This window comes from Herpailurus yagouaroundi, unplaced genomic scaffold (genome assembly GCF_014898765.1).
Source record: "Herpailurus yagouaroundi ecotype Mexico unplaced genomic scaffold, PumYag 139, whole genome shotgun sequence".
Lineage (NCBI taxonomy): Eukaryota > Metazoa > Chordata > Mammalia > Carnivora > Felidae > Herpailurus > Herpailurus yagouaroundi.
The window spans coordinates 59,432,968-59,445,664 of record NW_024412394.1 but is presented as its reverse complement, the minus strand read 5'-3'; the positions used below and the strand labels follow the sequence as shown (position 1 = coordinate 59,445,664).

General features: G+C 33.1%; 1 protein-coding gene across 3 annotated transcripts in view; it reads left to right on the top strand.

Annotated features, from left to right (window-relative positions):
• The window catches only part of ASCC3 (activating signal cointegrator 1 complex subunit 3), a 369,269-nt gene that overhangs the window by 261,571 nt on the left and 95,001 nt on the right, over positions 1–12,697 (top strand). For all 3 annotated transcript variants that reach the window (XM_040474260.1, XM_040474261.1, XM_040474259.1), the window contains exons 31-34: positions 3,938–4,075; positions 4,153–4,273; positions 5,246–5,378; positions 8,292–8,417. In XM_040474260.1, the coding sequence (XP_040330194.1) occupies positions 3,938–4,075; positions 4,153–4,273; positions 5,246–5,378; positions 8,292–8,417 (518 nt within the window). The remainder of the gene's footprint in view (positions 1–3,937; positions 4,076–4,152; positions 4,274–5,245; positions 5,379–8,291; positions 8,418–12,697) is intronic.

Genomic DNA, 12,697 nt, shown 5'->3' with positions numbered 1-12,697 from the left:
TTAAGAAATTAACACTTGGTAATTATAAGGAAATGTTTTAACTTTAACATCTGTACCAGATGTGATATATTTATTTATAAAGAATATCTTTATTCTTTTAAAAAAAAAAAGTCTTCGTAACTTTCATTATTCTTCTTTATGCTGCATCTTTTATTGAGCATTTTAGACAATTGATAAGCATTATTCAGTGGCATATGGTCTGAGTCTGACGTGCTTTGAAAAGAGTACAGAGTTTTCTGATAATGAGGATTCTGTGAAAATGGGAAAACCAGCACAACAGATATGCTTTGAGAAAGTATGGGTTTTTAGCATCTTGAAACAATATATCACACTCAAAGGGACAGAATTGGGCTGTACAATCTGTTAGCTCATTCTTGTCCAATCTGGTCTCCTCCTTTCTTTTGGAGCCAGGATTGTCATCAACTCACTGAATTATATTCTGACTGGAATGTATTTCAGGAACGGAGTAATGTATCTACTTAAATGGAATCCTATATTTCTACAAAAGCTTTTTGAGTATAATAAATTTAAAATATAAAAAAAAAATTCTATTAAGTTAAAGTAATTGGTTCAACAGTTTACATATGTGCCTCCTCCCCCATCACCCTAAAAAAAAAAAGACCACTACTTAGAGGATATAGATCGATCCATTTTTCTTTTATTTATAATATTGAATTGTTTTTTTTTGGTTTAACTGTCAGGTAGTCAGACATATTTCAAAGACTGTTGGAAAGATGCCTATACATTACAACAAATGCTGGTTGAATAGAAATGAACTGTGGAATTAAAACTTCCCCGATCAGTGTTTTATTATCATGATTATTTTTAAAGTTCTATAGCAGCCTTTCTTAATTAAACCTTAATGACTTAAGACATCCATTGCTTGTAATAAGTGAACTTTTCTCCTAACCATCTAGAATGATACTATCTATCTTTGGAAAAATTAAAAAGATGGCAACTCAAATATTTTTTGTGGGGTTTAATTCTCCCATGGAATCAGTGTTGAGAGAGTCTACTCTGTAGTATTCAAGATCACTGGGTCTTTAACTTGAAATACACAGGATTGTGTAAATGAATTGAGTGTTACATTAGAGCTATTATTACTATATGTAAAGGATTAAATGTGATAATCTTTGTAAAGTGTCAAGCACATTGCCTGACACATAAGTACTCCACAAATAATATGTATTACCATGTTTTAAGCTTTCATTATCCTAAGTTTCTCAAAAATTTTGTTTGTATTATATTGTGAGCAAGATGAAACATTTCAGTGGTATAATTTAATCAACAATTTATATTTTCAAATTTAAACAGGCTGTCCTGGGTAGTATCTTACGCATAATGATTAAGTAACGTTACTATAAATTTTCCTTTTTTTATGATGTTCAAATAATTCAGAATTCATCCACAGTAACTATGTAATAAATGAAGTTGTTTTTTGTAATTTTCCTCATGAGGATTTTAGGTGTTTGCCAGTTCAGATAGGCAAATAGTTCTTTTTAATGCATTGATTTATGTGAAAGTGGGGGCAGGGGGAATGAGAACCTTCCCTGATGTGAAAGGACAGGATATTAATGCCTCACCAAACCTCCTGCCATAGGATTCTTTAGCTTTCCTGAGGTACATGGTATATTTTGGGGGGTATGATTGGCATTGCCATGGAACACTATTAATTATACAAGTTATAAAATTATACTGTTACTAAGTTATGAAATTGAAAAAATAATCCCTGAAATTAATTGTCAGAGCAAGAATATGAGTGAATTAATACTTGATAATGTAAATTGAAGATATTTATGCAGTGAACTATTGAACAAAAAAAAATGGATAATAGGCTGTCACTTGAGAATGGCTAACATGTAATTTATGAGACAAGACAAGCACCTTTCTTTATAGCATGCATTTGTAGTCATCTTCCTTATCCTTTGCTAATTTGAAAGGGAAAGTGGATGTTAATGTTAACATTAATTAATGTTAATATATTTCCATATTCTTGCTTAACAGTTTATGAAGTAAATATTCAAGAATATCAGGTGACCATACTGTGTTTATGAAACAGAATGAACTCTTTATATATTGCATTCAGTTCAGGAAAGTTGATAAATAACATGATGTGTATGTCATTAAACTGTTACTTTGTGTCTATGCAGTGCCTTTTATACATTAAGATCTATTATAAAGACAAACTTCATCTTCCTGTTTTTTGAATTATTAGTGTAAAACAATTTATTCCCACATAAAAAAGCTTGGAAAATTTTTTCTGACCATTGAAAATAAGATGAGCAAGAATGAAGGATGTTGACGTGCTTCATGTATGAATGTCTCCACTAAACTGTAGCAACCAGCTGAAGTTTCTCTAGATAGAGATTTTGTGAGCTGCTTATTGGTTTATTCACATCCAGGAGAGTGAATGTGTTGCATGTATACTTGTGTATGTTAGAAGTGATTAATAGTAGAAGGAAAAAAAAAAAAAAAGAAATGAGGTCTGAAGACAGTGTTGGTTATTTGTACTATCTCAGTCTTCAGGCATATAAAAATCATACATATACCCATTTCCAAGTTTATCCTCCACTGTTGTTCACCGTGAAAATGTGGTAGTGAAGCTACAGATACAACTAAAATATGTCATTCTTTTAATTGCTCATACATTCTCAAACCACTTGATCTCTACATTACTCCCCTCATGGAGTTGTCCCAAAAGAAGTTCACCACACTGCATATTGTGTCATCCTCTGCTTTAAGGACCAGTATAAAGGTCTATCATTAGGTAAAAAGAGACTGAGTTTTCTGTTTAGTTCCTTTCAGAGAATAAGTTTCATAAGAAGATAAGATTTGCTTCTGTTGCCATAAAATCTGTGTTGCGTTAAGTATTTTCCATGTGGAATGGAAAGTGATAGAATATTCAGAAATTATATAATATATAAGTTTCCGAAACTCTTTAGACATATGAAAACTTAGCTAAACCGTGGCTGGAAATGAAATAACTTTACTTCATAAATAGCTTAATAATAGCTCTAATACATAAAGAGCCATTACAAACCACTAAGAAAAAAAGCTGTCATATCCACTTAAAAAATGAAAAGATAGTTTACCAAAAAATGCTAGTAAATATAAAAAGTATTTAACTGTACTGTTGATTAAAGAAATGAGAAGTAGACAAAAATATACCAGTTTGAGTTTTTTTTTTTAATTTTTTTAAGTGTTTGTTTATTTTTGAGAGAGTGAGAGAGAGCGTGAACAGGGGAGGAGCAGAGAGAGAGAGGGAGACACAGAATCTGAAGCAGCTTCAGGCTCTGAGCTGTCAGCACTGAGCCCGACATGGGGCTTGAACTCACAAACTGTGAGATCATGACCTCAGCCAAAGTCTGACACCCAACCAACTGAGCTACCCAGGTGCCCCACCAGTTTGATTTTTTAAATAAGGAAGCTGAGGCTCAGAAAGGTTATATGACTTGCCCTGGGTCATTAAGTTCAGTGAGAAAGGCTAAATTTGAATGATTCCTGTCTGTTTGGTGAGACTATGACTGATTTTTCTCCATTAATTTTTTTGTCCATATTTTCTAAATTTTTAGTACTAAGCCAAAAAGATGGAAGGTTTTTCTCTTATAAGAGATGAACAAGACCCTGAAATATTCTACTTAACATTACATCCTTTTTAATAGTTGTTACTCATTAAGGGGATATTGCATTTATCCACAGATTTTGTTTTCCTTGATACATGAGGAGAAGATGGATAACATTTAAATTTTAACTCAGGATACACATTCTCAATAACTAGATTTTCTTTTTAATTAACTTCACTTGTAACTGTAGATGAGGCCTATATTTTTGTTTATATAGTATAAGAATCAAAACACAAAATTAGTCAAATATAATCTTAGTATGGAAATTGTAAAGCTAATGAACCTATACCTCGTAATTGTGCTCTTATTTGCAGATGGAGAACATCATTGGAACGCTAAGAGATTCCAACCTGAAGCTGACACTTGCTTTTGGAATAGGAATGCATCATGCTGGATTACATGAGAGGGACCGAAAAACAGTAGAGGAGCTATTTGTAAACTGTAAAGTTCAGGTATTTTATTTTTCATAAACAGACATTTAAATATAACTTACACATTATGTTTTAGTTAAATATATTTTATTTTCTAGGTTCTTATTGCTACAAGTACTTTAGCCTGGGGTGTAAACTTTCCAGCTCACTTAGTAATTATTAAGGGAACAGAATATTATGATGGAAAAACAAGGCGCTATGTGGATTTTCCCATTACAGGTAATTTTTTTTTTAATTTACAGATACATTAAGCTTCTATTTTAACCTTAATAATCTGAATTTGCATGAATTGAAACGTAGAGAATTGACCACATTTGAACATATGTTGAGTAAGATTGTAAAGGTTTATTTCCAGTGAGATGCAAATGCTATTCAAAGTATTGAGCTGTTTCATTTACTTACCTAAAGTGTTAATAAGCATCAAAAACATAACTAATGGTTTCAAATTCACAAATAGATAACAATTACTGATTAGTAGCTATTATGACTTAATAAATTACAGTTAAACATTATACTGTTTAATTTTAAATCTGTTTCACTAGAAATACTTCTATGGGGCTTCTAGAATCAAAAGGCTTGTTGCTATGATTTCTGCATGCTGCGATTTGTGATTCGTGCATATTTTAAAACTTGATAAAAGCATTGTCACTGAATTCTGAAGAGCGAAATATCTGTGTGTATTTCCACTCAATGATTACATGTAAAAACTGTATTATTTCTAAATCATTTCTTACCTCAGAGATTCCTGCACTATTAAAAAAAAAAGAACATTTGTACTGTAAGTGGGAAGAGGGTGAGGCCTAAATGGACCCAGGGGGTCCATTCATGGGGGAAAATAATCAAATGAATCTGCTGAAGAGATTTACCCATATATGTTTTGCTTTTTCTTGTTTAATTAAAATAGTAATAACTCTTAAACAGCATTTTAAAGTATTTAGCTAAAGGAAACTTTTATCTTTCTTACTTATAAAATTGTAAGAGAGACCCTTTTTGGTGATCCAATTTTCTGTCTTAATGCATTAATTATTTTATCATTATAGAACTCAACAGGCTTCAGAGATAATATGCACACTCTTAAAATATTCTGTATCCTTTGTTATTTTGTCGTGTTGTCGAAACATGCTATAATCACTAAATATACCTTGTGCTAGCTGCCACATTATTGAATACCTCTTGTTCTCTTCTTTATAGATGTACTCCAGATGATGGGGCGTGCTGGAAGGCCTCAGTTTGATGACCAAGGCAAAGCTGTAATTCTGGTTCATGACATAAAGAAAGACTTTTACAAAAAATTTCTTTATGAACCTTTCCCAGTAGAGTCAAGGTAAATTTTGTTTTAAATTAATTTAAATGGATTCATGTCATAGCAGTTAATATTTGTGTCATGATATTTATAAAAATCAGCAAAAATTCTAGTTCAATAGACTTATTTGAAATGAAACTGAATACAATTATCAGTGTAAGATAGAATTCAATTACAATTTCATTTTTAAAAAAAAACTTTTAAAAGAAGCAGTGTTAGTACTGCTTCAATGAATCACATTGATTCTAGAGCCGGACAACCTGGGTTCATATCTGAGCTCCACTACTTACCTCCTTGATCTAGCAAGTCATTTGGTTCCTCAGTGCCTTGATGCACCTATCTGTAAAACGGAGATGCTAGCAACACTGGCTATCTCAGAGGTTAGTTGTAATGATCGAATGTTAGTGCTTGTAGCAGGGTCTATCACATAGTAAGCATTTAATAATAAAGTTCTCGTTTGATGTGTGTTTTTCTTCTCTAGGTGATAAAGAAATATCCAAAATAGAGGGACTTGTAATGAATAATTTGGACTATTAGCTTATTTCAGAATTATCACATAATTCTTTGTAGCACAGTAACTACCCCTTTGATAAAGGCTTCTCTCATTTTCTCAGCTGAAAATAGCCTTTTTCCCTCAGGTTTATGTATTTTTTACTTGCAACATTTATTACTAGTTCTCTTTTATCAGTCTTTTTAAATATACTGTATTCTAACTGCAAAAGACAACACATGTTTCTCATTGATAGTGTAAAGAGTTATTGGAATTTTTATTCTAAGTGCTAATGTTCATTTTTTTTATTTAGAAAATATAAAAACGTGGATACAGCTAACATTGTGATAAGAGAAAATTTATGGCTCTGTATATAATATATAGTATATAAAAATATATATAATATTAACAAAATTAACAAAATTAACAAATTAAACTCAAAGAAAGAAGGTAAGAGCAAGAATCAAAGAACTGAAACCAAATATACATTAGAAAAAAATCAACAAAGCCGAAAGTTGTTTCTTTGAAAAGAAGAATGCAATTGATAAACCTTTAACTCTGATCAAAAGAGAGAGAGAGAGAGAGAGAGAAAGAAAGAATGAACAAAATAATATTAGTAATGAAAAGATATTACAGGCATTTAAAAATATTATGAAACATTATGCAAATAAAAATTTAGATAAAATGATAAAATTCATTTAAAAACTTATGAAACTGACACAAAAAGAAATAGAAAATCTAGTCTCTTATTCTATCAAAGTGATTGAATCTGAAATTTAAAATCTTTCCACAAAGAAACCTTCTGACTCAGATGCTTTACTAGTGAATTCTTCATAACATTAAGGACAAAATAACATCAATCTTACATGAACTCTTCTAATACTAGAAAAGATAAGACTACTTGCCAACTTATTTTGTAAGATCAGAATAACCTTGATACCAAAACCTGATAAGAAATTTACCAAAAAAGAATGTTAACAAACCTGTGCCTCTCATATATATAGATGTCTAAACAACATCAGTAAATTTAATTTTGTGTAAATTATTTTATAAATGTGAAGTTGACTTATTATTTGAAAATAAATTACTATTATTTACCACATTAGCAGGAAAAAAATGAGAAAAATCATATGATTATTTCATAGATGTAAAAAAAAAAAAGCATTTGAAAAAATTCCACCCCCATTCATAATAAAATCTCTTAGCAAACAGTAATATAAAGAAATGTCCTTAATCTGATAAAGAGTCAATTTACTGCAAGCATCATAGTCAATAATGAAATATTGAAAGCTTTCCCTTTGAGATAGGGAATGATACAAGAGTATTTTTCTCACCACGTCCAGTAAGCATTGTGTTTGAAGCCCAAGCCACTGCAATAAGGTAAGGATCAGAATGAGAGTCATAATATCCTTTGAGCCAAGGTAGTGACTAAACAGCACAAAAGGAGGGCTTCTGGGGAAATGGTGATGCTTGATCTTGGTGTTGGTTACACAGGTGTGTTCACGTTATGAAAATTACTTGAGTACATGTATGATTTATGTAATTTTCTGTATGTACATTCAGTAATCATTAACTAAAAATTTTAATTTTGTACTTCGATATAACTATTATTAATACTTACCTATCACAAGAGTATTTCATAGTTTTTATGATAACTTCTCTATTAATGGGCCTTTCAAGAGTTTCCTATTTCTTCTTACATATAATATTGCAGCGAAGTAATTTGCTTTCCCATCCTTGTCTGTAAATGTTTCTCTAGCAGGTAATAATGAAAAGTGAAATTGCTGGGTCACAGTGATTATTCAAATAGATATTGGCAAGTTGCCCTCTCAATTGAGTATACAGATTTATACTCTGCCGCTGATGAATTAAGAGTAATATAGAAACTCATTTTTTTTAATCTTTCAATTTATTGCCATTTCTCATGTCCTTAAAACATCCTTTGCAAAAACTATTTTTAATACCTGCATATTGTTCCATGTATCATAATTTATTTAGTCTTTTCTGTTGTTGGACACTGCTTCCCTTTTTTAGTATTTTACATAAGAAACTAAAATGAACATTATGTTATGCCAGTCTTTCAACACATCTGATCATGTTAGTATACTCTATAACACCAGTACAATTGTGTTTCATATGATGAGGAACTTAACACTCACTGAGTAAATGAAAGGAATATCATTACTCATAACTATCACCCCTATCTTGCCAACTCTCCTTTCATCTGCCTCAGTATTATTTCATACTTACACCCATACCCCATAAGTACATTCTTCCCTACTCTCCAAGTTACATCTGCTGTTGCCCACTCTACCTTTCTCCTCTTGGCTCTTATCTTTCCTAAAAGTTACTAGCACCCTTCCGTCAGTCTGCTATGTGAGATAAAGTGTGTTTCATTTAACCTAACCTTCATGTATGTTTCCCATATCTTGTTCACTGTATAGCTTATTAGGAGTGCTCTCTGACCATTTAAATGCAGAGATTGCTGGTGGTACAATTACATCTAAGCAAGATGCAATGGATTATATCACTTGGACTTACTTTTTCCGACGTCTTATCATGAACCCCAGGTAAGTGTAGGGCAACTATTTATCTTTCTGGTTTGCGCCAAAAGAAAATTATTTTTGAAAGTAACAATCCCTAAATTTCGGTACATAACAAAAAAGTCAGAACTTTGGACATTCTAGATATATGAATTTGCCCAGAGAATCACATGATGTCTCTAGTATGATCACAATATATTATAATATATTTGAAAATGAATAATTGTATGCACTTATTACTTAGCTGCTTTTAATTAACTTAGGATATCCTTGAGGAGTTTGCTCTGTAGTTAGGGAGACAGGACATCTGAAATCATTAAGAAATGATTAAATGATTAAGCTAGATGGTAGTTACTGACTTAGGTGCAATTGGAATTCAGAGAAGAATGAGGCTGATGCAGTTGTAGAAGGAAGAATTTGTAAGGCATTTGTAATGATTGATAAGAACTCTGCAAGAGGAAATAAAAGTGGGGGGGGGTTGTGGAATGTCTTTTACTTTCAGACAGTATAGGTTAGATCTTCATTCAGCACTTATTTGTCAAATGTTTTAATAGATATTGAGGATAAAAATTAGTGTACATTATCCTCCATCTTCAACAGCTGATCTTTTTTTTTTGAGAGAGAGAGAGAGAGAGAGAGAGAGAGAGAGAGAGAACAGAACAGGGGGAGGGGCAGAGGGAGAGAGAGAATCCCAAGCAGGCTCCATGCCCGGCGCAGAGCCCCAACACTGGGCTCAATTTCATGACTGTGAGATCATGACCTGAGGCAAAATCAAGAGTTAGATGCCTAGACTGAGCTACCCCAGGTGCCCGGGAAGATCTTGAAATGTGGGGGAAAGATATATAAATGATTTCAATGTAAATCATAAATTCTGTAATAGAATTGTATTTAAGCCCATGAGAGCAAAAAATACACAGAGATGATACTTCAACCAAATTTTGAATCTGAAATGGGAATAGAAAAGGTCAGAGGCACAAAAATACTATATGGGCATAGGCTCTCATGGCTGAAACGGCATTTGTAGAGTGCCAAGAAGTTTGATGTAGCCAGAACTTAAGAATATGGAGACCAAAAGATTGTCTTGACCAGAAAGTGGGCCAAGCACCAGAGAGTAAATGGCCTATATGTCATAATAAGGTGTTTGCTTTTAGCCTATTGGCTAGGGTGAGGGGTGTGTTTTTTTTTTTATGTTTATTTATTTTTGAGAGATAGAAATAGAGCATGAGCAGGGGAGGGGCAGAGAGAGTGGGAGACACAGAATCTGAAGCAGGCTCTGGGCTCTGAGCTGTCAGCACAGAGCCCAATGCAGGGCTCAAACTCATGAACCATTGAGATCATGACCTGAGCCAAAGTCGGACACTTAACCAACTGAGCCACTCAAGCACCCCACCTGTGGTGAACTGTTAAACACAGTTTAACATCCCCAGATTAGGTTCAGTTTTTTGTTTTTTTCAATACTTATGAAACTATGGTAGGGAATGGGCTGGAATGAAGAGACAATCAGAGCAGGAAGACCAGTTAGGGAGCTGTTGAAGCTGTGAATAAGACCTTAACAGTTGCAGAAGGAATGGAAGGAGGGCCAAAGATGGGGACATTCCTGATACGAATAAGAGGAAATATCAAAGCATTGTAGGGTCTTGAACAGAGAGATCATGATGAAATATTATTACTAAATCTTACCTGTTGGTACCTTGAGAAATTTGTTTTTTGTTTCAGCCATTTCCACTCACACAGATAGGAGTTTGAGAATATGGTGGCATTTTTCTGTTTCCTCAACTGTTAGGGACTCTGGATGAGATACAAAATATCATTTGGGACATGATTGCAAGATTAACGAGGTAATCGCTACCTCGTAAAGCACTGCAGCTTTACGGTAGCTATTAGATCACAGGATTAGAATTGTAGAAGGGTATACTGGGATGCACTTTATATGCACTCTGGTCCTACTTTCTTGCTTGATATTAAAGAAGGGGACTTTGGAAACTTGAAGTGACTTGCTCTGGATCCCAGAACTACTTTGTCAGAAAGCTAGAACTTAACATAAGTTTTGTGACTCCACTCTATTTTTTAGAGGGATGAGTGAGATAGCAGTGAGAATAGAGGACCTACCTAGAGGAAACTGGAATAGGCATCATTCCTTGTTGCTCTCATTACAAACTACCTTCTATTTAATATTAATGTGGTAAGAAAAATCCACATGCAACCATAATAAACAGTATTAATTAGGGACAGACCAAGAAGCTTGGGAGAGGTTAGCACAGTGGACAAAGATGAAATCTTGAGGGAATATACTTTGGTTAAAGAAATTATATTGAGCCTCTGAGCCCAGGGACTTCTTAGGTATTGACAGTTAGGATATCTCCTGCTCATATGATTATAGTCCATGTAAATAGTGAGTATTCCATAGTTCACAGTGCCTGACCTACTTTACCTGACAGCCATCTTTGCTAGAGGGAAATTCTGGGACTGGGAGTCAAAAGATGTATCATCTTGACATATTGGCTTAGGGCACTTGGTTGTTGTGGCAGCTGTTTTTCCTGCCCCTTTGATGCCCCCAAGAAGAGCTGGGTATCCCCTCCTACACCACCAACACCATGAAAGGAGACATTAATCCATACCACCTCTAGGTAAGAAGTTCCTCTCACTTTCATACTTTTGTTGTCACTCTTCTCCCTGTCTGCAGTACGCTCTCTAGACCTTATAGCTATCTAACAGTCTTAAAAGATCTAACAGTCTTAAAAGTTGATGCATGTATTGATAAATGCACTTAAATTAATTTTCAGGAGGTGGTGGTTTATACACTCTTGACTATCCATATCAAAGTGGCTAGTTCTTTTAGTAGTCACCTGAACATATTTTGAGATACCTGGCTAGGTTAAGACTAAAGCTATCATTATTATGCTGAAGTAGAAACCTGTGCCCAAGCTGTTGCTGTGTGAATTAATCAGTCCAAAACTGATGCAGCAATAAATTTTTTTGAAGGCTTATGATGATATTTTTCACTAAAATATAACAAGCAATCCTAAAATTTACATGGAACCACAAAAGACCTCCAATACCAAAAGCAAACTTGAGAAAGAACAAAGCTGAAGGCATCACAATTTTTGATTTCAAACTATATTACAAAGTTGTAGTAATCAAAACAGTATGACATTGGTATAAAAACAGACACACAGATCAGTGATACAGAACACAGAGCCCAATAATATGGTCAATTAATTTACTACACAGATCAGTGATACAGAACACAGAAGCCAATAATATGGTCAATTAATTTACTACAAAGGAGCTAAGAGTATGTGATGGAGAAAGAATAACTCTTTAATAAATGATACTGGGAATGCTGGATATTCACATGCAAAATGAAACTGAACCCATATATTTCACCATGCACAAAAATCAACTCAAAATTGTTGAAAGACTCAAAGGGAAGACCTGAAACTATAAAACCACTAGATGACATAGCCTTGACAGTGGTCTTGGTGATGATTTTTTGGATTGAACACCGAAAGCAAAGGCAATAAAATAAACATGTAAGACTACATCAAACTAAAATGCTTCTACATAGCAAAGGAAATCATCAGCAAAATGAAAAGGCAACCTACCAAAGAGGAGAAAATGTTTGCAAATCATATATCTGAAAAGGGTTTAATGTCCAAAATATATATAAAGAATTCATATAACTAAGGGATGTAGGGGGTTGGTAGCAATACCAGTCATGTGAGACGTTAGAGACTGTGGTAAGGACTTTGAATTTCATTACTGATGATGTAAGAACCATTGTGGGGTTTTGAGTAGAGAGGACTGACAGGATCTATTCATATCATAAGTCCAATCAATTATAATCATAAGTGTTAAAAATAATTTAAACTTACATGTTGAAAGAAATTCTCAGATTCAATTATTTTAAATCCAATTAAACATGATTTATAGGAAACATGAAATCAAAATGATATAGAAAGTTGAAAGTTGAGGATGGAAAGAAGATACGAAGGACAATAACAAAGAGAAAGCAACAGTTGTAGAATTAAAATCAGACAAAATGAAATTCAAGGCAAAGAAGGACAAAGAAGAATGTTCATATTGATAACAAGCACAATCACTAAATAGTTATAATAGTTTACAAAATTTTAGGTAGCTAAAAACATAGCATCAAAATAGAGAAAGCAAAAACTGATAGAAGTTCAAGATGTTAACTAAATTATAATCATGTTGAGAGACTAACACATCTCTCTTGAAAATCACCCTAATATAAATATGTTTATATTTATATTTATATTTATATTTATATTTATATTTATATTTAT